At 36.0% G+C, this 22,442-nt stretch overlaps 1 protein-coding gene across 1 annotated transcript; it reads right to left on the bottom strand.

Annotated features, from left to right (window-relative positions):
* Window positions 1-4,335: 4,335 nt before the first annotated feature.
* On the bottom strand, window positions 4,336-22,187 carry APPL1 (adaptor protein, phosphotyrosine interaction, PH domain and leucine zipper containing 1). The gene is made up of 21 exons (XM_009870481.1): window positions 22,095-22,187; window positions 21,027-21,086; window positions 20,044-20,115; window positions 19,097-19,184; window positions 17,551-17,592; window positions 16,714-16,772; window positions 16,084-16,230; window positions 15,091-15,173; window positions 14,830-14,988; window positions 13,371-13,559; window positions 12,654-12,696; window positions 11,032-11,088; window positions 10,566-10,657; window positions 9,822-10,004; window positions 7,493-7,542; window positions 6,952-7,126; window positions 6,812-6,848; window positions 5,744-5,890; window positions 5,445-5,495; window positions 5,007-5,096; window positions 4,336-4,485 (listed from the first exon to the last, which is right to left on the bottom strand). The coding sequence occupies exons 1-21, from the start codon at window positions 22,116-22,118 to the stop codon at window positions 4,336-4,338; spliced, it is 1,998 nt and encodes a 665-aa protein (XP_009868783.1). The 5' UTR covers window positions 22,119-22,187.
* Window positions 22,188-22,442: the final 255 nt, after the last annotated feature.

The following is a 22,442-nucleotide window of genomic DNA, read 5'->3' as shown; positions in this document are numbered from 1 at the left end:
AAGAGTTTGACCACTCCACCGTATTATAAAAATTACCTGAAAGATTGTACAAAATCCTTGGCTTGCAATATAAACATCATTAGGAATACAAGTGCATTCACAATGACACACTGACTTACTCTTGTCATGACAGCTTAGATATCACTTTGGCAGGGAACAAAAAAAAAATCGACTTGGTTAAAATCAGCTTGGTTAAAAAGAAAAGCCTTGGAGACTAATTGACTTCCAAGAAATTTTGTAAAGTAGAGCAACAGAAATAATATAAAATATCAGCTCTTGCTGTTAGACTAGATAATATCTCTACTAAAGTCACTAAACAGAGGCAGGTTTTCTTTCTCTATGTGAATTCTTTCCGAAATAACAAGAGATTATATTGTAAAATAGTTATCTTCATTGGCTTCTCCTAAATTCTGTGCTAATTAATCAGAATCTACTTAAACATATGCACAGTCAAACTTGCTTCTTGATATCAATGTATGTAAATTCTATCTTCATAAATAGCTTCAGCTGTTTCAGGATTTTCAGCTCTGGGTTTATATCCACATAAAGATACAATCTGACAGAATTGTAGAGGTGAAATGTTCCTTAACTCTTAAATATTACTTTGCTGTTAGATTGTAAATCATCTTGATTACAATTTCAAACCTAAACAGATTATGGAAGTAACAGACTATCAAATTCAAATTAGTTTACACTACCGGTTTGTAACTCGTTATATATATATGGCTAAGTCATATATAACTCTTAACTTGTCCTCTGATTTAAACTTGGAGAAATCTATTTGTGGACATAGAGGAGTGCTAGGTATTATCTGTAACGCAATATAATGGACACCCATAAGCACACTTTCTATATTTTGATATTCATGCCATTACATCTATGAAAAATGTATGTAGCCTAGAACAACTCATGAGAATCGCTTGGTCTGCAGTGTGGAAATCTACACAGCGTAACAAACTTGACATCCCTTCACCCAAGGGAAAAAATGTGGCAGTAACCATGAGGCTGCACCTGGCAACTTAAAAAGTTAGTCCTGAACAACGCTGCTGATTCAGTACCTATGTGAAGTCACTTTAGAATCACGTACTTGAAATAATATTTTCAGGAGTGTCTGAAATACTAGTAGATGTGCGTGAAACAAAGTACAGCTTCCACTGGAAGTGCTTGAAAGATTAGTCTGTAAGTGAAAGACAAGAGGAAATATTAACTGGAAGAAATAAATTAGAGGAGAGGCAACTGGTAATTTACTTAGCAAAATACTCAGGTGGTGAGATCCAATTAAGTAGTTCAAAACCTCATTGGGAAAAAGATACTAAATATTTATTTTTTTTTTATTTTGAGGAAGAAGGTATGGTAAAACCTCAGCAGCTATTTTTTGCCTTGAGGTTGTTCTAATTACAGAGTCATGTGCTCCTCCCCTTAAGCAAAACTCGGTGATTCTCACCCCACTGCTGACTCACTGCACCTTCCCCTTGAACTTCCACATCTCTTCTACCTGCCCTTTGCTCTTGTGGTTTTCATCACTCTCCCGGATGCTTTTGTATCTTCTTGCTCATTTTATACCATGAAACTCTCCTAAATAAGCAAAACCTTTGTCTTATTTCATTCATGCATATTCATCTTTTTTCTTTAACCACTCTCTTCAGTCATTTCCTCTTTTTCTAGTGGTTGAGAATCATCTAATACAAACAAAATGCACTTCACTCCTATGTTCTCTGTTTCAGAAAACCACATATAATGACCTGAAAAGCAAATGGAATAATTCCAGTCATGTATTACTAAATCTGAGAAATCCCACAGGACAGTAACTTCATCTGCCAACTTGATTTTCCTGCTTTTTTTCCTCACCTTTGCAGATTTATGTCTAAAGCAGTAACGGTAGATTAAATTTTCTGACCTTTCTTCAATAAGGCTAATGCAAAACAGGCTACACATCAGAAATGCTTTTTGATGAGATGGCTAATATAGTAGCTGGCTTCCCTGTGGTGCTTGGGCTACTGCAGCTAAACCAGTGAACACCAGTCCTACTGTGACAAGCTAGAGAACTAGATTCTAGAAACTGGAGACCACCAATTTCATATTTTTTCTGTGCTGTTTCAAAACTACTTCATCTTCAGCATGTATTGAGGAAGATACAGTAAGACATAGCAACCTTTGAGCTACGCTGTCATATAGTTTGATAGAAAACAAATATTAGCAAGACAAAACAAACGGGGAAAAAACAAAGAAAGAAAACAGGAACTGCAACAATTAGCAGAGAAAAACTGTCTGCCATGCAACTATCTATAGGCGTAGATGTAGGAAAAAAAATTGGATTTGCTGTCTCTCTGTACATTTTTGTTGGCAAGGATAAAAACAGTCTCTTAAGGATGAGAGTTGAGAATAGATGCCTATGTAAGAAATAAAAATGACATTCTTTAGGAAAAAAACCCCAACTCAGATTTGGATGGTCCACGTGACTGTGTGCTAGTCAAATTTGGCCACAGGGCGATGCCATTTGGGCCTGACCGGGCAACAGCAAAAGCAGCTATTTCTGCAAGTGACTGGCTACTCTGGGGATGAAAAATGTGCTGGGACAGGAGTTGCTAACTCAGGAAGAGAACGTGGAAGCTCTCTGCTGTTCAGCCTCCCCACCTCTAGCTCTCCTTGTAAGGCAGGGGCACAGTGCCCCCTCCGAGGCTGCGCCAGCCCCTCCATCGGCTGTGCTGCCAGGAACATCAGCCCCAGAGCAGCAGACACCACCAGTCCTGCCCAGGTGCTGCTCCCCTTTTTCTCCTGGAACAAGAGCCAGATGCAGTGGACTTGTGCACTGAAATTCACGCCTCCAGCATAAAAGTGAGGAGCAGCCAGGGCCACTCCAGGGCATGAGGAAAGTGGAGGACACCGAGCCCTCTGTGCACCTACAGCCAGCTGGCAGAGAGAGGTCCTGAGATTCCTCACTTCCTTTATCTGCAGTGAGCAACGCCCACCATGCAGGGACCAGCCCATCACCAGCTGAAAATTGCTTCCATTCCTGAACACCAGAAATGCCCTGCAATGAACTGTGAAACACTCATAACTGTTATAACTTGGAGTATAAGTATATTCTTCTCTTCCTACATTTCCTGTTACTTTCATGCCACTAATAGATATCTTCTGTTTCACTGGGTTTTAGTATTTATAGTAATTAGTGCAAAAATAAATATTTCTCTTCAAACAAATTTTCTCTTCTGGATCAAAAGGTGAATGCACAGTTAGTACTACACAAAATAAATACAACACAGGGTATGGAACATGGAGTTCAGATTATAAGCTGTAAACAGACACTGCTTTGAAAAATGCTTTATGGGATTGACTCTAGGATGTAAGATTAGCATACTCTCTTAATTCACAGCTAGTAAATTTCATTTGCTAAATCAGTTTCCATTAAAAAAGACTGAAAGAGCCTAAACTCCTTTTCAGTCTACATAGTGTACATATTCAGAAGATTTTTCAAATTATAGAATTTAAAATGTTCCTGCAACTCTAAGCATGTTTTATGAAAAAATTAACTCAAAGGCTTACAGCTTTTTATTACATGTATGGGGGAAGAAAACAAGAACATGGCACTTGTGCTACAAGAATATATACATTATTCTTATCATTTGATAAGGAATGCTTTATACATTCCTCATGCAGCAAAGTGCAACTTCGTCTCATTAGCTCTTATCTAGCTCTATTTTTTTTTCTCCTGTTGAAACGAATCCTTCAGCATTATATTCACCAAAAGAAATCAAGACTCTATCATACAGTGCAATATGAAACAAAAAATAACATCTTTCTGTCTAGAACTATTGCACATCTCACTGATGTTAATAAGGATTCTTCTTTCTAAATCTATGAACAGTTGTGTGCAGCAAATTAGGTAAAGCTTAGCACTGTCTTATTTGGATATCCACTTTTGTTCCCAGCAAGGTGCACTCCATACCGCAGTGTTAAGAACAAATTTCAATGTACTGCGGAAGTCCAGTGAGTTTTAGGTTTTGCTTCATGACAATTGCACAGAGACGTAAGCGGGAAAAATCCAAACCCACAGCTTTTTCCAGACTGCGGAGAAGCCTTGAGAAAACATAAATGTGGTAAAAGTCATAAATGTGGTAGCATCACCATGCTTCCTCTGGCATACAGAAGAGAAATTATACTGACATGAAAATGGAAATCACTTAATTGAGAGAGAAAAATCAAGGCATAATAGGGTCTACGTATTGTGAAGTCTTTTATATAATACAACAGACCCTCCACCTACATTTTGCTTCTTGTAGAACTTGTGCCATTTCACCAGGTATTTCCATGATTCCAATGTTAAAGCAGTCAGCCTTAGGCTTCAGATTCTCTCTTCTTCTTTCCATCTTCTCCTAAATCACTGTCTTCCGACTGGCTACTGCTAAGGACTACAAATTGTCCTTCTCCACTGCTCTGGTTCGATCTACTGGAAGCAGCGATCAACCGGCTTTGCTCCTCTAAGTCCTAATTTGAAAAGGAGAGGAGTGGGCATCAGAAAAAGAATGTTAACTTTAATGCCATGTACAATTGAAACAGGATGCTATTATTATGATTCCTGAACTCTCTTTTAATACTATCAATGGACAGTCTTCTGTACAGAGAGAATGAAAAGACTGAATAGGAAACCAAAATATTTCTATTGCAGTAGTTGGCATTATTAGAACAGCTAAGCCCTGAACACACCAGGTACCTATAACCCACAAAACACAGCAGATCACAAGTGTCTTCATCTAGAGCCCACTCCCCTTCCTCTCTGTGTAGCTAAATCTTCATCAGCAAATGAGATGATTTTGGGCCTATGACAGGTGTTCCTGGAAGCTCTGCTCTTACATCTTCCTATAAAGATGTTTTGTGGTTTATCTCCTCTGAAGAGCTCTTTTTAAAAACTACTATGCAAAAAAAAAAAATCTGCACTTGGACTACAGAAATGCAAATGAAAGTAAGTAGGAAAAAAAATATTATTAAGAAATAAGGATGAACTGTACCTTTTCAATTTGTTTTTGTTTATTCAGTTCTTTTTGTTGTTTCTCTTTGACTCTATCTATTTCTTTCTGCTTTTCTGATGCTTTTCGATCCTAAAGGGCCAAAATACAAATAAAGTAAGTCTGAGATGTTTGATATGTGGCCAAATAATGTGAGTTTGTGCAAAACTGTTACACCACTGTTTTGATTATTCTTCTTTTAAAGAAATGATATGCTTGTTAAAGGTAGCAAGGTGAATTCTATCTTGAATATTGTTTCACAGTAGACAGCAGTAAGTCTTTTTATCTCGGGTTTAAATTCTAGAAAACAAATCCCTTAAAATACAGCACAACAGTATTACTGCATCTATAAGCATCTTGCAGAATATATTCTATTACGCGTGTTAAATATACCCTTCTCCCTTTCATTCACAATATCCTTTGCCCCAAAGAGATTCTTACCAGTTCTGCATGAAAAGCTATCTGTTTTGCCAGTCCAACAGAGTCACAAATCTAAACACAAAACAGATTGGAGTTAATCAAAAATACTCTAAAAAAAATGCCTTTAAAATTCAGCCAGATTCCCAAATTAGATATAATAGCATATTAAAACACTTGCAGGTACTTGCACTGTCAAATTTAACTGTTTTTCCAGTACGTAAATGAAATACTCTCCCACAGAAATCCCTCAGACAGCTTGAATGGCTCTAATGTCTTGGAAGCCACATCAGGTTCAAAACAAGTATAACCACCACCAATACCTTTTCGCCTTCATTATTTGATTCAAATATATAGCAGATGGAAGTCTGGTAGCTCTCAACTCTCCCTCCCGAAGTTCTAAGCACAAATCCAAAAAGGCGCTTATTCTCCTGGTGCGTAGCATATAAGACTACATTGGGCAAAGGAAACTGCCAAAAGGATCAAACACGCAAGTATTAAAACGAGTTCCAGATATTTTCTATATGAGGTTTTACTATACTGCACGTTAACTACTTCAACATCATAAATGCACAAGCACACTAGAAGTTGCAACCTGACCAAACATAGTTACGAAGCACAAATGGTAGATTAAAAGGCAAGGATGAAATTATTCAAAAGACAGGAAAACTTCTAAGAACATGCTCCGTGTAAGGAGAGGGACCACATCTGCAGTGCGATTCGGTCATCTTTCTAAGTGTGAGTATACTCCTTTTTTTACTTTCTTTAGAGACACCATTCATACAAATTTTATTTGTGACTAAGATTTCAGTATTTGGTGCCAGGTAAAGGCACTACATCTCCAAAACCTCTACTGCAATTACTTTAGCTTTCCTGACTTATATAAGCAAGGAATAAATAAAAAACCAAACTCACCACCACCACTCCCCAGTCGCCGTCCCCCCAAAAAAACCAAAAGCCCAAACAATATATCCTCATTAGTTTGTTACAGTAAAACTATTTTGTATTCTTATTCCTAAAAGAAGGAGGCCTTAGAATTTTTAAATGTATCTTTTTAAAATGTACCAAAGGATAAGATTTTAGATCTCAAAGCTCCTACTACAGCTGTTGTAAACAGACAGGATGTGCTTTTCCTAACCTTACATGCATTTTGTTTTCCTAAGATTTCACCCTATCAAAGTGAGGGGAGGGATTTCAAAAGCCTATTTGACCTATTGAGATCACCCTCTCCTTAAACCGGATCTGCTAGTGGCCTTCTGTCTATTTTTAAATGTATGAAATTAGTGAAAATTTGTCTGGAAATCTCAAGCTGTCAGTGATTTTTGTTAACATCTAATAACAATATTTTTGAAGTAGGAGAATTATGTATTTTAAAATGTATAGTTACTTACTCGTAGTCTTGTAACTTGTGTCTGTGGATCAATTAACCTAAAAATTTGATTTTAAAAACAAACCAGAAAGTAAATTTTACTAAAGTGAAAGAAGATCATTCTGTAAATAAATATCAGTAGACATTAGGAAGCAAACTTACTTCAAACAGTCACAAGTGACTAATAAATGTGATTCTGTCATTCTGAAAACATTATGGATGGCACGAGCTGCTAGTATTTGCCGCATTGTTTCATAAACAACTTCAGGACTTTCATCAGACTTCACCTCCATAGAGCCAAGAAATCTTACAATAAATAACTGATGAAGAATTGAATCTAAGACAAAGAAAAATATTGAAAAAAGTGAAGTCCATTTTGGAATTTCTATTTAAAACCAAAGATGGGCTGCAATCCGGAAAACTCCAAACGAAACTACTTGTCGTTATGAATTAGAGGTACTGCTACTAACCAGCAAGTTGCTCATCTTTTCAGTTGACTTAATCCATACAAAAGATGCAAAGCATTATTTTTAAAGCAGACTTTTCGGCAGTAGCCTGATTTAACTCATCTAATCCATTGCTAATGTAACTAAGCATTCTAAAACTGGGGTTAAATTAGAAGAGAAAAGCTATAGATCAAAATAGAAATATGGTCTTCAAATTCTACTTTTTATTTTGCATTGAAATAAATTATTTGTTTTACCTTCTGTTTCAGATTTTGAGCCTCCAGATTCACCAAAAGGATTTGTGCGTCTATTAAAAAATGAAAACATTAAACCAGGAGTCAGATTATGAGACCCGCTAATGAGTAACATAGTAGTCTCATGCTGCATCAAGTAAGAACATGTAGTGATTTCACAGACTTGTAATCCAGAGGAATAAAGTATGATAGATCATAAAGACAAGCAATTTAATCAGGAATTAGACACTAATTGCTATATTTGAGGGCTCACAGTATGGAAAAAAAGATATTGTTGTTCTATTGCTGCCATAGACAGTTTTGCTCATGTGGTATTTTTCATATCTGAATTAAGCCCAAGTCAAAACTTTGTTAATATTTGAAAAGGTGTAGTTTTGGGGGATGAAATTTCACAAAACAGCTTCAGGAAGTACAACCAAAAGCTAGTCCTTTCAGTACTCCACAAGAGCACCACGCTGCTCATAGCTGTCTCCAGTTGCTGGCTTACTTCCTGAAGAAAAGTCACTGGTTTTATTTCAAATGCAGCTTTCTGAAAACACCACTGGGGTTTTACTCCTAGAGGGTCAAGAGAAATGTGGCTGTTTCTGGCTCTCAAAGGCAGAATTGCTATCAGTTAGAATGAAAAGTGAAAATACTCTAGGCTTCCAAGTTTTCAAAGGCAGTAAAGCAGTGCTGAAAAGAGTATGGGAAATGGGGAAATTTTATTTGAAACTTCTGAAGAGGAAAAAAGTCCTTCTCTCTGGCTAATCAGTAGCTGAAAAACTATTGTCAAGGGTTCAGTAAACTTGAAAATGGGTTTTATAGGGCAGGAATGAAGGTGCCATCGCTCAATAGCAAAAGCAAATTTCAGAACTCAGACAGAGAAATTTCAGTCTCTCTCATTCAGTTACATGTCAAACTGACTGCTGGTTTTATTTCGTCAGTGAAATCTTTTAAGCAGCAGGTGTCTAGTTTAAAGTAATAAACTTATTCTAGTTTGAACTCTCAAGCCAAGGTGGCATTGCTACAACGTTTATATACCATGGACTTGATCAAGAATCATCCCATTCAATGCTGACCTTCGTAAATACACTACAGGGAAGTTCTTCAATTGCTCAGACTTTTCTTGTCAGTTAAGATTAGACTGGAACAGTAAATGCAAAATCTCACAGGATCTCTCAAAAGGCAAAACCAAAATTGAAATATGTCATCAGTATCAGAAACTAAGGAAAGTGTGTGCTTTTTAATAACTAGTAATTCTCAAGTAGCATGATGCCCATCTGTACAAACACTGCAGGTGTTTATTGACAGTGATGGTTAACTAAAAATACTTGGCACAACTCTGTATTTCTGCTACGAAAAATATGATTTTCTGTATGGAATTGTAACTGATGACGTTAATTTAGCTTAAGTATTAACTTTTCCACTTTCTGGAATGCAGTTTGTCTATTTTAAATCAATATATCCTTAAGAATCTAGCTAACCAACAGATTATCCTGCTATATCAACCAATTAAAAAAAACCACTATCCAAAAAAAAGAAAAAAATACTTGAATATATATAATTTTAACTCTTTTGTATCTGTGAGATACAACTGAAAATTCAAATATTTTTCTAGAGGCCAGGAGGATATAATACATTACTGTGACTAGAGCCATGTAAATTAGTTTTCAGGTTTTTTTGGCTTTTTTTGTTGTTCATAAGAGCAGCTCAATCTGCAAATGTGTTTTCTTAATATCTGAATCCTGTAGTTCCAGAAATACAGTGATGATTTACACCTTTTTTTTTTATTTGTGAATGGGAAGTTTACAAAAAAAACAAGTAGGAGAAAAATGGGTTTATATTTTGGGAACAGCTCTTAGACAATTTTAACTTGTCTGTATATGAGATTACTCTAGAAGCCTAGATCATTTTCACTCACCTTTCAGGTTAAGAAGAGTGTCATCGTATGCCATCATCACCTGGAGGCAGGGCTACCAAATTTCTCTTGAGTTTCCAAGAGGAAATAACCCAGGCTGCTGGGTGAGCAAGCAATAGGAAAGGAAAATACTTTGTGAAACCAAAAGATTAAAATAAATCAGTAAAAAAAAGCATTAGCTGTCTAAAGCAAGAAAAGCTGCTGCTAAATAGAAACCTGCACCTTGAATCTAGTGCATATGAGCCATTTTTACAACTCTATTAATGTTTTAAAAATATTGTTTTGTTTCCCTGGCTACTGTAAATTTTGTGACATGAGTCAGGGCAAAGGCAACAGGCGTTCTGAACTGCAGCTTAAATATGGTTTTCTTGTTCGTGTTTAAGTTCATAACGTTAACTTTAGGAATTTTTTTTTCCTTCTCTCTATATTTCCTACCTGCCTGACTGCCCTGAAGATTTTGCTTGACCAGGCAGATCTTCACTAACTGGAGATATTATATCAAATTGTATTGGAGTGTCAGGGGCAACCAGTGAATCCAAGGAAAGTGCCGATAAAGCTGCTGAGTCAGATCCCAGTGACCCCGTGCTGCTGGTACGAGCTGCAGGAGGACGAGATTGTCTAAAACAAAACAAAAAATCACAATGAAAATATCTTAGTTTCAGGTTGGTCGATAATAAATTAAACCATATGGGAGACCAATAAATATTCGAAAACTTGGATGTAAAACAAAAGAAAAACTAAAAACATGAAGATCTAGGTACAGTAAACAAAAAAGGAGTTTACATTCCTAGTCAAATGTAGGTAAGTTAAAGTTACTACTTGCATTAATAATGGTATTATATTTCATATGTGACTATATCTTGATGTCTCGGGTCTACTGAGGTCTGCTTCCAGGAGTTGGACACGTTAAGAAGAAAGTCTCATTATGAACTCATAGAACAAACCAGACATACGGTGCAACCAATAAAACCGTCTTGTCAGCCAGAAGCCTGGATTACCTGGAACAGTGGATGCGAAACAATGCTAAAAAGGTAAGTTCAAGAAATTTTCTCCTAGCCTATCAAAGATTTAGTTCTGAACATAGAAAGTTTCGGGGTTTATGTTTTTTTTTCCTGGAACTTTATCCAGGATTCTCTTTAGAGATGTGCTGTTCAAATGACCTGTAGTTCATTAACTTACACAGCTGGCCGCATGCTCTCGTGCCTCTGCTGAAAGGAAGGAGATGGGGTCACAGCCTCCAGAGCTGACTGATTTACACGGGCAGCAATTTCCTGCAAGAGAGCGATGGGCAAAAATAACTGAAAACGTTTTCCTCAAAATAAGCTTTAATATTTTAGTTTTATATATATACAATTGACAGAAGTTATTAACTCAACTGCTTGTGGCAATCTTACATGTCAGAAAGTTATACCAAATTTAAAAGTCATATCTTTTTAATGCTTTCTGCATAAGCATTTAAATTAAGGAGACAATGGTCTGTATGCTTTCATATGCTTTTCATATGCTTTTCACAAAAAGCTTATATTTGTAGGAAGTACTCAGCTTAACCGTATACTATCCAAATAGATCCAGTTGATCTCCTTTTAATTTCGTGCATATTTAAGTCTTAACATTTTACTCATACTATAAATATTAGTAAAGTTACCTCGGGGTTTTCACTCAGATATATCTGTTTAGATATGTTGTTTATGGTGCATATCCACTGAAAAAGAGACGGGGGAAAAAGAATTAATTTGTCCTAGTTTTTTAACAAACTTCATTAAATACCTGAGTTGGCTCGTTTTAGAACTTTTTTCACTTTCTTTGTAACTTCAGGGAGCCAAACCAGTATTCTGCACACCCAGCTTGTCATTAAATACACTACTATCTGCATACTGCACTTTACAATACCAGATTTTAGTAGAAAAAAATTATTCTAGTCATACTAAAGAAAGCTTAAATCATGACACTAAGGAATTAAAAAAAAAAATCAGTAGGATTCTCTGTACTCCAATATTCTGTGACTGCAGATGATGTTGCTTCCTCAAGACATTATAAAGATTCCATCTGCCTTTTATGGCATTTGCTCCTTTCTTGCATCTGTACACTGCAGACTGAGTAAGCTAAGATCTATTTTCTCCCTGTGCTATGGAAAACCATCTGCTGATGCTCTTTGCTTTTCAACCTCTCCCTGAAACAGAAATCTAACTGAATTACACGCATACTACCAGTACTGCACCACTGAACTCCACCACCTTCCTGTTTGGGTTGTCACCTGAGTGATTTAAAAGACAGCACAGCAGCTGCAGGCCAGAAAAATCACAAACTGGAGCTGCTACACCTGACTATAAATTCCCTTCCTCCAGGGAGGCACTGGAGGACAAATGTTTCAATGTTAAGCTATTAGACAACTTGAACAGACCAAAGGGACAAGGGCCAACCTGACATAGCCCAGCTAAAAACATTGCAAATACCTTAAGAGGTCATTTTATATCAATGCAACATTAAAGACTGCAGAGGAATTTGAATGCAGAGTCCAAGTACCATTTGTTTGAATTTCTTTACCCAGCTGCTTGCCCAAATACATTTTAAATCAACAGTGCTTTTACAGCATTTTCCTTCCCATCCTAATTCTTATTGAAAAGTCTATATTGAATAAAAATGCAAAGACACATACCTTTTTTAATTAAAAAATACTTTATATCACCTACTACATATGTTCCTTTGTTTCTGGAAAAATCTGAGTGTATTCATAGGCTATGAATGTAATGAATCTATCAGTTTGTCCCATCTGTCCAAGCCTTTGGAAAGCTGTAGAAAGCTTTCCAAATAAAGCTGTCCAAATAAAACATAAATTCTGATAACTAGAACATTTTTTGTTAGACCAGTACAAGCTTGCAGCATTAGGCTATTATTTGCAAAAAGTCTAGAGAAACTTTTTATTTTGACCTTGTCCTGGGTTGAGCTAAGCAGAACCAGTTCTGTTCAGGTATTTTACTTCTCAGCTTAATCTCTTCTGAGAGACTGCTCTTTCCTTTTTCCCTTTCTTTCTTCCATAATACTGAAAAGGACTTGGTGGCAATCATTGCTACATTTTTTTCCCTAGGATTTAAACACAGCAGTATTTTGTAAGACCTCTTGAAACCTGTCATTTTGGATAGAATGAGTTGAAAGTTCACTTCTTACCCCGTAGAGAACATAAAATGAGCATTCCAACTCTTGTTATGAAAGTATGCCTTCTGCACAACAGAAGACCACTGGACTCCATGTGAGCCCCCATAAGCTTACCTCTTCATAGTCTTTTTTACTCTCTGCCTGCAGGATTGAAGATCTGAAGAGGAAAATGGAAACAACAACTTTGTTTATTTAAAATGCCTCACAAATACATTTACATTTAGACAGGAAACTCCATTTTCATGGTTGTACATTGCACAACAAATGCAGAAAGGCTGAAGATTCGGTGTATGTGCTGAGTGCAGTCAACATTTAATTGGGGGAGAGAATAATCTATGTTTTCATTTCAACTGAAAATAGAAAAGGAACAAAATTCTAACTGTGCCCACGTAATACTTAAGCACTCACAAGATGCAGTAATACATGCTTGTAAACTGAGTATGGTAATTTCATTCTCAAATACCACTTAGCTACATTATAGAGTTTATAAACAAAAAAACAGACACTGCAAAATTAAAAAAAGATCATAGATTCATAGAACTGTCAGGGTTGGAAGGGACCTTAAAGATCATCTAGTTCCAACCCCCCCGCCATGGGCAGGGACATCTCCCACTAGATCAGGCTGCTCAGAGCCCATCCAGCCTGGCCTTAAAAACTTCCAGGGATGGGGCTTCCACCACCTCTCTGTGCCAGTGTCTCACCACCCTCACTCCCAGATTTTGCTTCTAAATACCCTCAAAATCTATCAAGCTGGAAGGCAGGCAATCTTTCTTTTTCTTAATTAGTGATTCCAGTATTACCTACAGGCAACAATAACGTAAGAATACTTACTTTTTGCCATCAAAAGATGTTATCTGAAAGCAGTACCGTCTGTCTTCACAGTCCACAGCCATTACAGAACAATTGTCTATATCCATGACAAGTCCCCCAGCTACATCTCCTCTTGCCTGGCTCATGAGATTTCCACCTTGGGTGAAGTAAAACTGTCTTTCCCAACTGGAAGATACCAGCCCTGTTTTACTAAAAGATAAAGAGAGGTTCTTAGTAGATTAGAAGTTCAGATGAGCTGAAAATCATATGGAACAAGCCATCCAGGCACTGAAGAAAACTTTTCTCCCTGTTCCATGTTTTAGGTTAGCTTAACAAGTTAACTTAGTTTCCTTCTGTTGTTTCTTTCATGATAAATCTGTTTCTGGGCAAAGGATACATTAAATAATAATAGCCTTCTTAAATTAAGTGAAACAATTGAGAATAAAAAGGCATAAGTACTTCACGTTTGATGATTGGCTTTTACAGCATTGCTTTACACAGTATGCATATTCAGATTATATGCAGGATCATTATAATCGATGAGGCCTCTGAACACCACACTTGTATCGTTAAGACTAAGTTTTGAAGAACTCTGTGTTAAGACTTAGCTTAGTTATATAAGGTACCTCAATTTTCCAAGTATTTTATACCATTCAACAAAGTTTCAAAAATTTTGCTTGGAGCATGTTTGTTTGTTTCCCAGAATAGCAGAAAAGGAACAATCTGAAACCAAAAAATGAGTAATACTTGCAGTTTAGCCTCCCTTTTTTTTCACTCTGCAGTATAAACTGCTGCAACTGTGTTCTGCTACAGAAAATCATGCCTCATTCAGCAAGTACGTTATTCTAACTGTTGTAAAAGTAATCTTCATTCTTTATAAAACTCCTTGAGTTTATTATACAAATTACAGAAGAAATATCTGAGTGTTACAACTGATTTTTAGTAACTATAAAAATCAACAGCTAAACTTTAATAAATAGAGCAACGGCTCCCTCCAGTGGCCAAAGGACTACCTCGTGAAATGGAGAAGGACATTCAAGACAGAATGTTTTGCCTTATGCATCTCAAGCTTGTCATACTGTATGAGTAACCTGAGTTCCAAAGCTTTAACAGAACAATCATATAATCCTTTACAGAACAATCCTGTCAGATGCAATCTTGCTGGTTTTCAGTTACAATCCAGTAAAATTACACTCTCATAAACCTTTTCTTGTTGATGTGAAAATTCAGGCATTAGACTAAAATGAGGGTGACTACGCTCTGCACCTGTATGACACTATGTCAGTGTAACAATGAAATTAACACTAATTAAGTGAAGGAGTCCAAAGAAAGAAACAGAATAGCTCCTGTGTGACTTACTCAACTAAGTATGTAAAATCAGCATAGCTGACTTCAGAAAAGTATTGCATGCTTTTTTTTTTTAGCTTTCCTTTCCCAACATTAAACATTCTGGAATTTTAAGTAACAAAGTTAGTCTTACTTTCTTGCATTGAGATAGCCAGCTTTCCGTGTTAGATTTCTATGAACGGGAAATTTTGTAGTATCGGGATCAGGCAAATACAGTGGATCACTAGCTACTTCCAAGTCTTCTATAGTTTGTTGCATGTTTTCTACTTCACGCTCCATTTCCCTGCGAACACTACGGTAAATAATGTGTTATTACCAACAAAAATGTATTGATAAGTAGAAATAGAAAACAACTGTCTTTATAATAGTTCAAAATTGAACAAAACCAACTTACTTCTGTACACTTGTGCCAATATTGGTCAAAAATTCTTCCAATTGCTCAGTAAGATTTTCTGAACCCATTTTAAAAAAACTTATCTTTAAAAAAAGAAAAAGGGAGATTTTAGTCATTAATAAAACTACATTAACAATTAATAGATGAAACCATAGGAAGATAAAGTTTCTCAGAGAAATCTGTTTTCATCCCTCATTCCCACCTAAGCAATGGAGCAGAACAGGGGAAACCTGTGAGGACTTAGCCAGGGCCATTCTCCAACTGCAGACCTGCCAGGGGGAACTGACAAAACCTGTATCTTAGAAACTGTTGTACTCCATATTGCTCCAGAAAAACTGCCACACAGTTTAGCCACATCAAATTTCAGAACAGGAAGCCGTGGGATGTGGCCCCGCCCTTCCCATTCTAGATTCAGCAAAAACCTATAACTGAACAACGGCTGCACTATCTACTTTGTAACAAAAATCATTCAGAGCTTAGTTCTTAAATACAAGCTGCAAAGTTTCAAAGATTCCGGGATGCAGGAGTCAGTTTCTGTTCAGGACACTGTTGCAGTGTCAGATGCTGGAAGATTTGACTTTTCTTTTAAAAAAACCCACCCATACCGATGACGTACTTTCGAAAACACAAATTAAGTGTTTCCAAAGAGCTTTTTCAGAGTTGCATTTTCTATTGTTACCCAGCACTAAAAATTTAAACAAGGCATTAAATTTAGTCACCTGGGCTTTGGGGTAAAATTAGATCTTTTGTTTTGTCACCCAGACTTCCCTAAAAGATTCTTTGATGGGACTGAGGGAATGTCATGGTGAGATGCATATACTGAATGGGAAATGACTAGTGGCAGCTAGTGATGGATACGGGGAGGAGGATGATGGGGTGTGTTTGCTTCCTCAGACTGCAAAAGAGGTCTTGCAATGGATTTCAGTACATCAACCCTCATGAAGTACTTGTACATCTTCTTTCAGACCTACAGCTCTCAGAATGTGAAATTACCTGAGCTTGCATGTATCCTAGCAAAGGTTCTAGCATAGCGATTTTTTTTTTGTACTGAAGACTATTTAATGCACAGAAATAATGCATCATAGTCTGATGCTGTTTCTTCCTTGAAGTGTATACATCTTCTGTCACTTCAGCCTTGATCTAAAGAGACATAAACAGGGGAAGGGGGAAAAAGGAATGTCTGAGACTTGGTATTAATCATGTGTCTTCTGGACAGCTTTATAGCCAGCATGGAAAAAACAACACAGTAATATTCTACCTTCCATCATCAGCAACTGTATGTTTTACCCTACAATTCCATTTCTCTAATTTATGCATATATGCATATATATATGCATATATGCAAATACAATATTCTTTTCTGCCTGAAAAGTGCAGTTATTTCTTTAGAAAAACAAATTGAACATAGCATCACAACCTTAATCATAGAGCATTTTCAGCGTTACAAGACAGGCAAGTATTGTGGAAACCTGCTTTTCTGTCCTGAAGCAAACTGAATAGAAACTGTCAAACTTCAGGTGGAATCTGCCATATGTTGTCTTCCATAATAAATACATGTATGAGATGAAAATTATTTCTTATCTCTTCTAAAAATCTTTACATTAAGTATTTTGTTTTACGAACCTTTTCATTTTCCCTCCTTTTTGACAACCGACTGTATCTGGTAATGGCAGCATCATGGTCTAAGCAATCAAGAGAGAATTTATGATCATTTTGATAAATCAATGACTTATGGAACAGAGCAGAAAACATTTTTTATGTATCACTGTGTGTTGCACAGCCAGCTGATTGCAAAGTTCTGTCATAGAATTATTCTTGCCTCTTTATAATTACTTCACTGCCAGAAATACTTGGGCTGAAGAAAAATTCTAACCAGATGTAAATATGGCCAAACTGTTATAAATTTCCCTAAACATCTAATATTCTTCAAAGATAGAAACGTCTAGAAGTAGAGACAACTTTCTAGTAAGAAATCTTTGCCAATTCCAATTCTTTTTTGCCTCCAAAGCAATGAAGGAAAATACATTGAGAGAAGCAGAATCTTTACTTAATCCTTACTTAAAGAAAGAACTTTATGTCCTCTATGACAATATAGTAGAGGCTAGCAAAAAAAAAGTAACTTCTGACAATAGGGAGGTAATTTTAGGAAGGTAAACAATTTTAGGGTGGTAAAATTTGTTTATTAATCCAGACCTGTCTTAACAAATGAGCTAGCACCTGACTATTTTACTGATTTTGGTAGCATAGTCCTAAAGGAGTTAATAGTTGTATACGCATTTTATGTATGCAAAGCAGGGATTTACAACTGAAGTGAGGAAAGCATCACTGAAAAATATTCTATGTTAATTAGTCATTTTCAGCCTTGGAAATATCTTCAAGAGTTTTCCGTAAATAATCTACAATAACACAGTTGTCTTGTAATATCTATAACATTTTAAGTATTAAGTATTTTACACTTACCATTGCTTGCAATTTGGAAAACTTCTTTTAGAGTTAGTATCTCTACAAAACAACATACCACAATTTAAATGAGATGTTATTAACATAACATTGATATGTTAAAGTTTCTCACACAACGTTTCTCTACTAAACAGTGGCAATTCACACCTTGTACCATACCGACTTCTCAGCATAGGCACTATGTAGCCAGGAAATTTTGCTCCTACTTAGGGCCTGAGTATCCTTGACGTGGCTGTTCAGGTTACCAAAAAAGGTGCTGGACTGGAGTGAGTTAAAGACATCGATACAAATGCGTCACCTGGTCTGAGTTGGGGAAGTGGAGGAATGGGAGAGGGGGAAGTATCTCTGCATCAAAGGAAAGCCCCAAACACATTGTGATTCCTCCTACCGAAAATTAATCGTGTTCTAGATGGTTATTTAGTCTCACTGTGCCAGGGAACAGCAAACAGTAAGTACAGCACTTAGCACTTGCTCTGATCTTGATTGTGCTATACTGCAACATAAACAAGCAGAGAGCTATGTTCAAATTAACGGTAACGCAAAGACAACAAAAAGCATGGAAAAGCTTTACAGAAAATGCCCATGGAGTCCATAAAGAAGTACAGTGCCATTAGGTACTATCTGTTGGTGGTTTGCAATTATTGCCTCAGGGATGCTGCTTCAGGAAATATTAAGAGGAGATTTTTCCAGGTTCTGAGGAGTAACACTAGCCTTGAGATACTCAAGTATCTATTTAATCCATAAATTGCAACTAACTATTGCCAAAGAAGTATTTTCCAAGATCCCTGAAGAAGCAGAAATCTCAGAGAAGAACTGTAACTTTTATTTCAATTTAGACTTGAAACATTCATATGTTAGGTATACCTGCTCTAGGATATTCACATTAGGGATTTAAGTACTTTTAGTTTTAACTCTTATCATTTATATTTGAAGCCAATTTGCCACATCAGGCTACTTACTTTGGTGTCTCAAGTAAAATCTATTATAATCAGACACGTCATATATTATTTCAAACCACGAAGAATAAAATACAACTATTACAAAAACAAAAATTTGGAGGCATCTTATGCCTGCACGTAAGAAGCCACCTATACTACCAGCAAGGCTGAAGAAGCACCTTACTAAATCTTATTAATATAGTAAGTATTTCAGCTTTGGGATTCTGCCTTTTGAGTTTCATCCAGCCATTATATTGATGTTATGATAATATATACAAATATTTCCAAAAAATTCAAATTATCTGAAAATTATTTCCTAATTCTTTCCTAATGTTTACAGGAACTGCAAAAATTTCTTCTTGAACAGAAGGTACGTGCTTCCATAAGGCACTATTTCTGTTAAAACAGTAATTTAAAAAAAGTTTTTCAACTGTAATACTCTTGTGAATAGAAATAACTTTTTTTTTTTAAACTGGGAGATGTGTACTTTTGAGAGCTGAAAAATAAATGGCATATTCCATTTAGTGAAAGAAGAGCTATGGAGATTAAATACTATGTTTTTGTTACTGCTGCTGTTGATAAAACCACTATTTATTCAAGCACTCTACCTTTTAGATCCCTTTCTTTAAACTGGGTAATAGGAAACATCATTGCATCCGCAAGTTGCGTTGAAAGTACTGCATGGCAAGAGCTGAGCTGTAGAAGACAACAGAAGAAGGAAATTTCAGGAAAACAGTGTTAAGACTAAATCAAGATAGGTTGACATCTGTTTCACCCAAAGATGGTTCGTACAACTCAAACATAATTTTGAACATTCTTTCTTTTTGCAGCAATTCTTTTCTAGGTTTGTGATCTCATCACTAGGATTTTATAAAAGACCTTTAGAGTTTAGCATTTGTCTCTACTTTTCCAGCTCTATTCCAAGTTACTGGATCATGTCATACATTCTCATGACCAGCCAGTTAATTCTCCAGTTTTCTTTCGGATTTATCATAGCCTGCCTTTCGCAAGCTACAGAGGTAGAACAAATGTGTTCTTCCTCCCAAAACACTGTTTAAGCACTTACTTAATAATTAGGTATTAATTAATTAATATTAAATATTAAGTAGTGTTAAAAGTGAGAGGAATCACAGAAATAATCCTAGTTCGGATCTTAATGGTGCTAAATCATCGTTCACACAAGTCAGTCTCTGTCTCTAATACAGACAGCAGGGGCTTCCTTTGTCAGGCAGGGATCTAAAACCAGCCAATACAAATACCCTCATGAAAAACACTTTCTAGCTCCTGTTCTGTAACACGTTTTGGCTATATCTACATTAAGTTAAAACTACTTTTTTTTTTCCAACAATCTATCCTCATTTTGCTGAAATGATTCTTTATCTTCAGGTTACATAACTTTAAATACATGCTGCAATATACAACTAAGTGTTACCTTACTGTCAAATGAAAGCCATTTCCTTACCTCCCATCTTGAAGAAGCCTGGAATAATTAAGCAAGTTAAAGTCTATACGTGACAACCTTAGCCAAGTAAATGAAACAAATACAAGCACTTGCCTCATCTATCACTTTTGCAAATTGTTGTAGAGTGGAAGTCATCACTTCATCATCTCCCCCTAGTGGAAAACGCTAAAAAAGAAAAGAAAAGGGGGAACGTTGGTTGTCTGCAGTGTTTTCTGCCATTCACAAAACTATATTAATCACAGCTATGAATGTATTAGGTATGTCATTATTTGAAAATATTATATAGTTAAGATACACTGAGACACTTCTTTATTGTCCTGTGAAGAAAGAAAATTTGGGGGAGGGATAAATAAACAATTCTCCTTTAAAAAACCAACAAAAATAGATGTTTTTTAAAATAGAGTAATTAATCATCTAATTAATGATTTTATAAATTAACAGATTTCATTTTAATGAAGTCACAAAATACGCAGCCTTGCCATCTATGAAGATTTTTATCCAGCTTTGCAAATTATTTTTAAATTATCAAAAATTAAGCAATATTTGGCGTTCATCTGAAACTTCTAGCTCTTAAATTATGTGATTATGTGAAATTTTTAAACCATCCAGAAGAGTTTAATTCCATAATGCCTTGATGGAGGGGAAAAATATAACCAAAAAAGAAATAAAACATCATTTGTGTATTTTTAAGCTAATCTCCCGGCATCAATGTGGTTTTGATCCTATTTGCATCACACCTATTCATTACTAATAATTCGTGAAGGAAAAATAAAGTGTCATCTCACACCTCTACAAAGATTCATCAAACCAAAATGAATCATAACTAGTACTTTTTCCAGTTCACCTCATTAGGTAGAGAATGAGGATAGGGAGCACCAGCTTCCTTACAAGAAGTGACTTTCTGTTTTTAATGTGCATCTCAGAAAAGGGGTTCCAGCAACATGGCTACAAATAAAGTTTGTAGCCATGAGAAAGTTCCAGTCTACACTTTCAGAGATGGAATTATCCTCACAGTAAGAGCTGAATGGAGACTGCAAAAATTCACAGCCCTGACCACACAAGGATTGACACAGTACCTGTTTCTCATATTCCTTCAGAAGCTTTGAAGTCAGATGAGTTGCTGCACTTAATTCATTCTGATTTTCAGGGGAGGGAAAAAAAAAAATCAAGCTTGTTAATTTTATTTAAATCAGTATTTTAAAAGTCACATATTTGAAGAGGAAACTATTATAGATATGAATCTTAAAATCTGACTACAGGTTTTCAGAAAATCTAAGCACCCTGCCCTTCCATTTGTGTAACATTATTGAGAATTGCAGGTAAGCAGTGTTTACAAAGACAAAGTTCACAGCCTATACTATGTGCACTGATTTCTGTGGTTTTCAACATTATGCAGTGCATATTTGCATTTAATTATTTCAAATTAACTGCCCTAGTTACTGAGTACTAGGAATCTGTAGAGAAACGAAACTATTACAGTGAACCTCAGTGTTACATGGTTACAAACTGCTCTGTATCTGTACGCAGACAGAAACTAATTAGCAGATTCATGGTATGGAACTACTTCATCTTTCATGATGCAGTTGAATGAGAAAGCACAAAAATTAAAAGCTAAATAGAAAGGCAGTAAAATAAAAGTGCATGGCAGCAAACCTACAGAAACACACTAGTCATTAAAGTAAAAACAATGGTAAAACAAAAATATGAAAAGCAAGAATAATAAATCAGTAAAAATAGCAAACAAACTAGACTCTGCCTTTGGCATGTAAGGGCAGTTACTTATAGATAATGAGTGCAACATAAATATATTCTGAGTAAAAAATAATCTCCCACTTGTTGCACACTATTTTACATACTAAGATCATGACGGGAAACATCTTAGAAACACTTGGGAACAGAACTACTACAAGACCAGAAAATCTTTTTACTTGCTGTAAGAAATTGGGTTGCAAAAGAATTCACAAGAATTTAGTCTTTACCACTCCCTAAATACAGGAAAAAAATAACTTAGTTCTTATTACATTTCACTTCCATGAATTTGGAAGTTTTAAAAAAATATTACTTACAATACTTTCAAAAAAAGCAAGAGATGTGAAATGTGGCTCAAAAACTTTATAACGCATTCCAGTGTTTCACTACACTACCTGTGCATCATATATTCTGTGCATGGCTTGAAATAACTGATTAACGTAATTGGAAATTGCAGCAGCATCTTCTTCAAATACTCCCAGCAAAGACCGGGTCTGTAAAATGAAACAGCCAGAACACAAACATGTCAAGTGTAGTATTTAAAAGTATCAGAATTTCAAAGTTAAAGAACATTGTTTCAGGTTTCATTACCCAAAAGTTTCTGTACCTTGCAACACTCTTTACAGGAATGATACCTGCTGCATGCCAGAGACTCTTAATGATACCCAAGCTCAGGCTCTCTCCTACTGTTACAGCCTCTCTCCAGGTAAATACGCACACATTTTCAGAAAAGAAGGGACCAC

Source organism: Apaloderma vittatum, unplaced genomic scaffold (assembly GCF_000703405.1).
Source record: "Apaloderma vittatum isolate BGI_N311 unplaced genomic scaffold, ASM70340v1 scaffold19165, whole genome shotgun sequence".
Taxonomy (NCBI): Eukaryota; Metazoa; Chordata; class Aves; order Trogoniformes; family Trogonidae; genus Apaloderma; species Apaloderma vittatum.
The sequence above is the reverse complement of the archived record's forward strand: the minus strand, read 5'-3'. Positions and strand labels throughout refer to the sequence as shown.

Excerpts from the sequence above, each read along its gene's own strand:
- APPL1 (XM_009870481.1), bottom strand. The coding sequence starts at position 22,118 with ATGCACAGAATATATGATGCACAG. Across the intron at positions 7,127-7,492 it reads CTCAAAATCTGAAACAGAAG|ATTCAATTCTTCATCAGTTA; the intron begins GTAAAACAAATA and ends TCTTTGTCTTAG. Across the intron at positions 5,097-5,444 it reads TAGCTTTTCATGCAGAACTG|GATCGAAAAGCATCAGAAAA; the intron begins GTAAGAATCTCT and ends TTGGCCCTTTAG.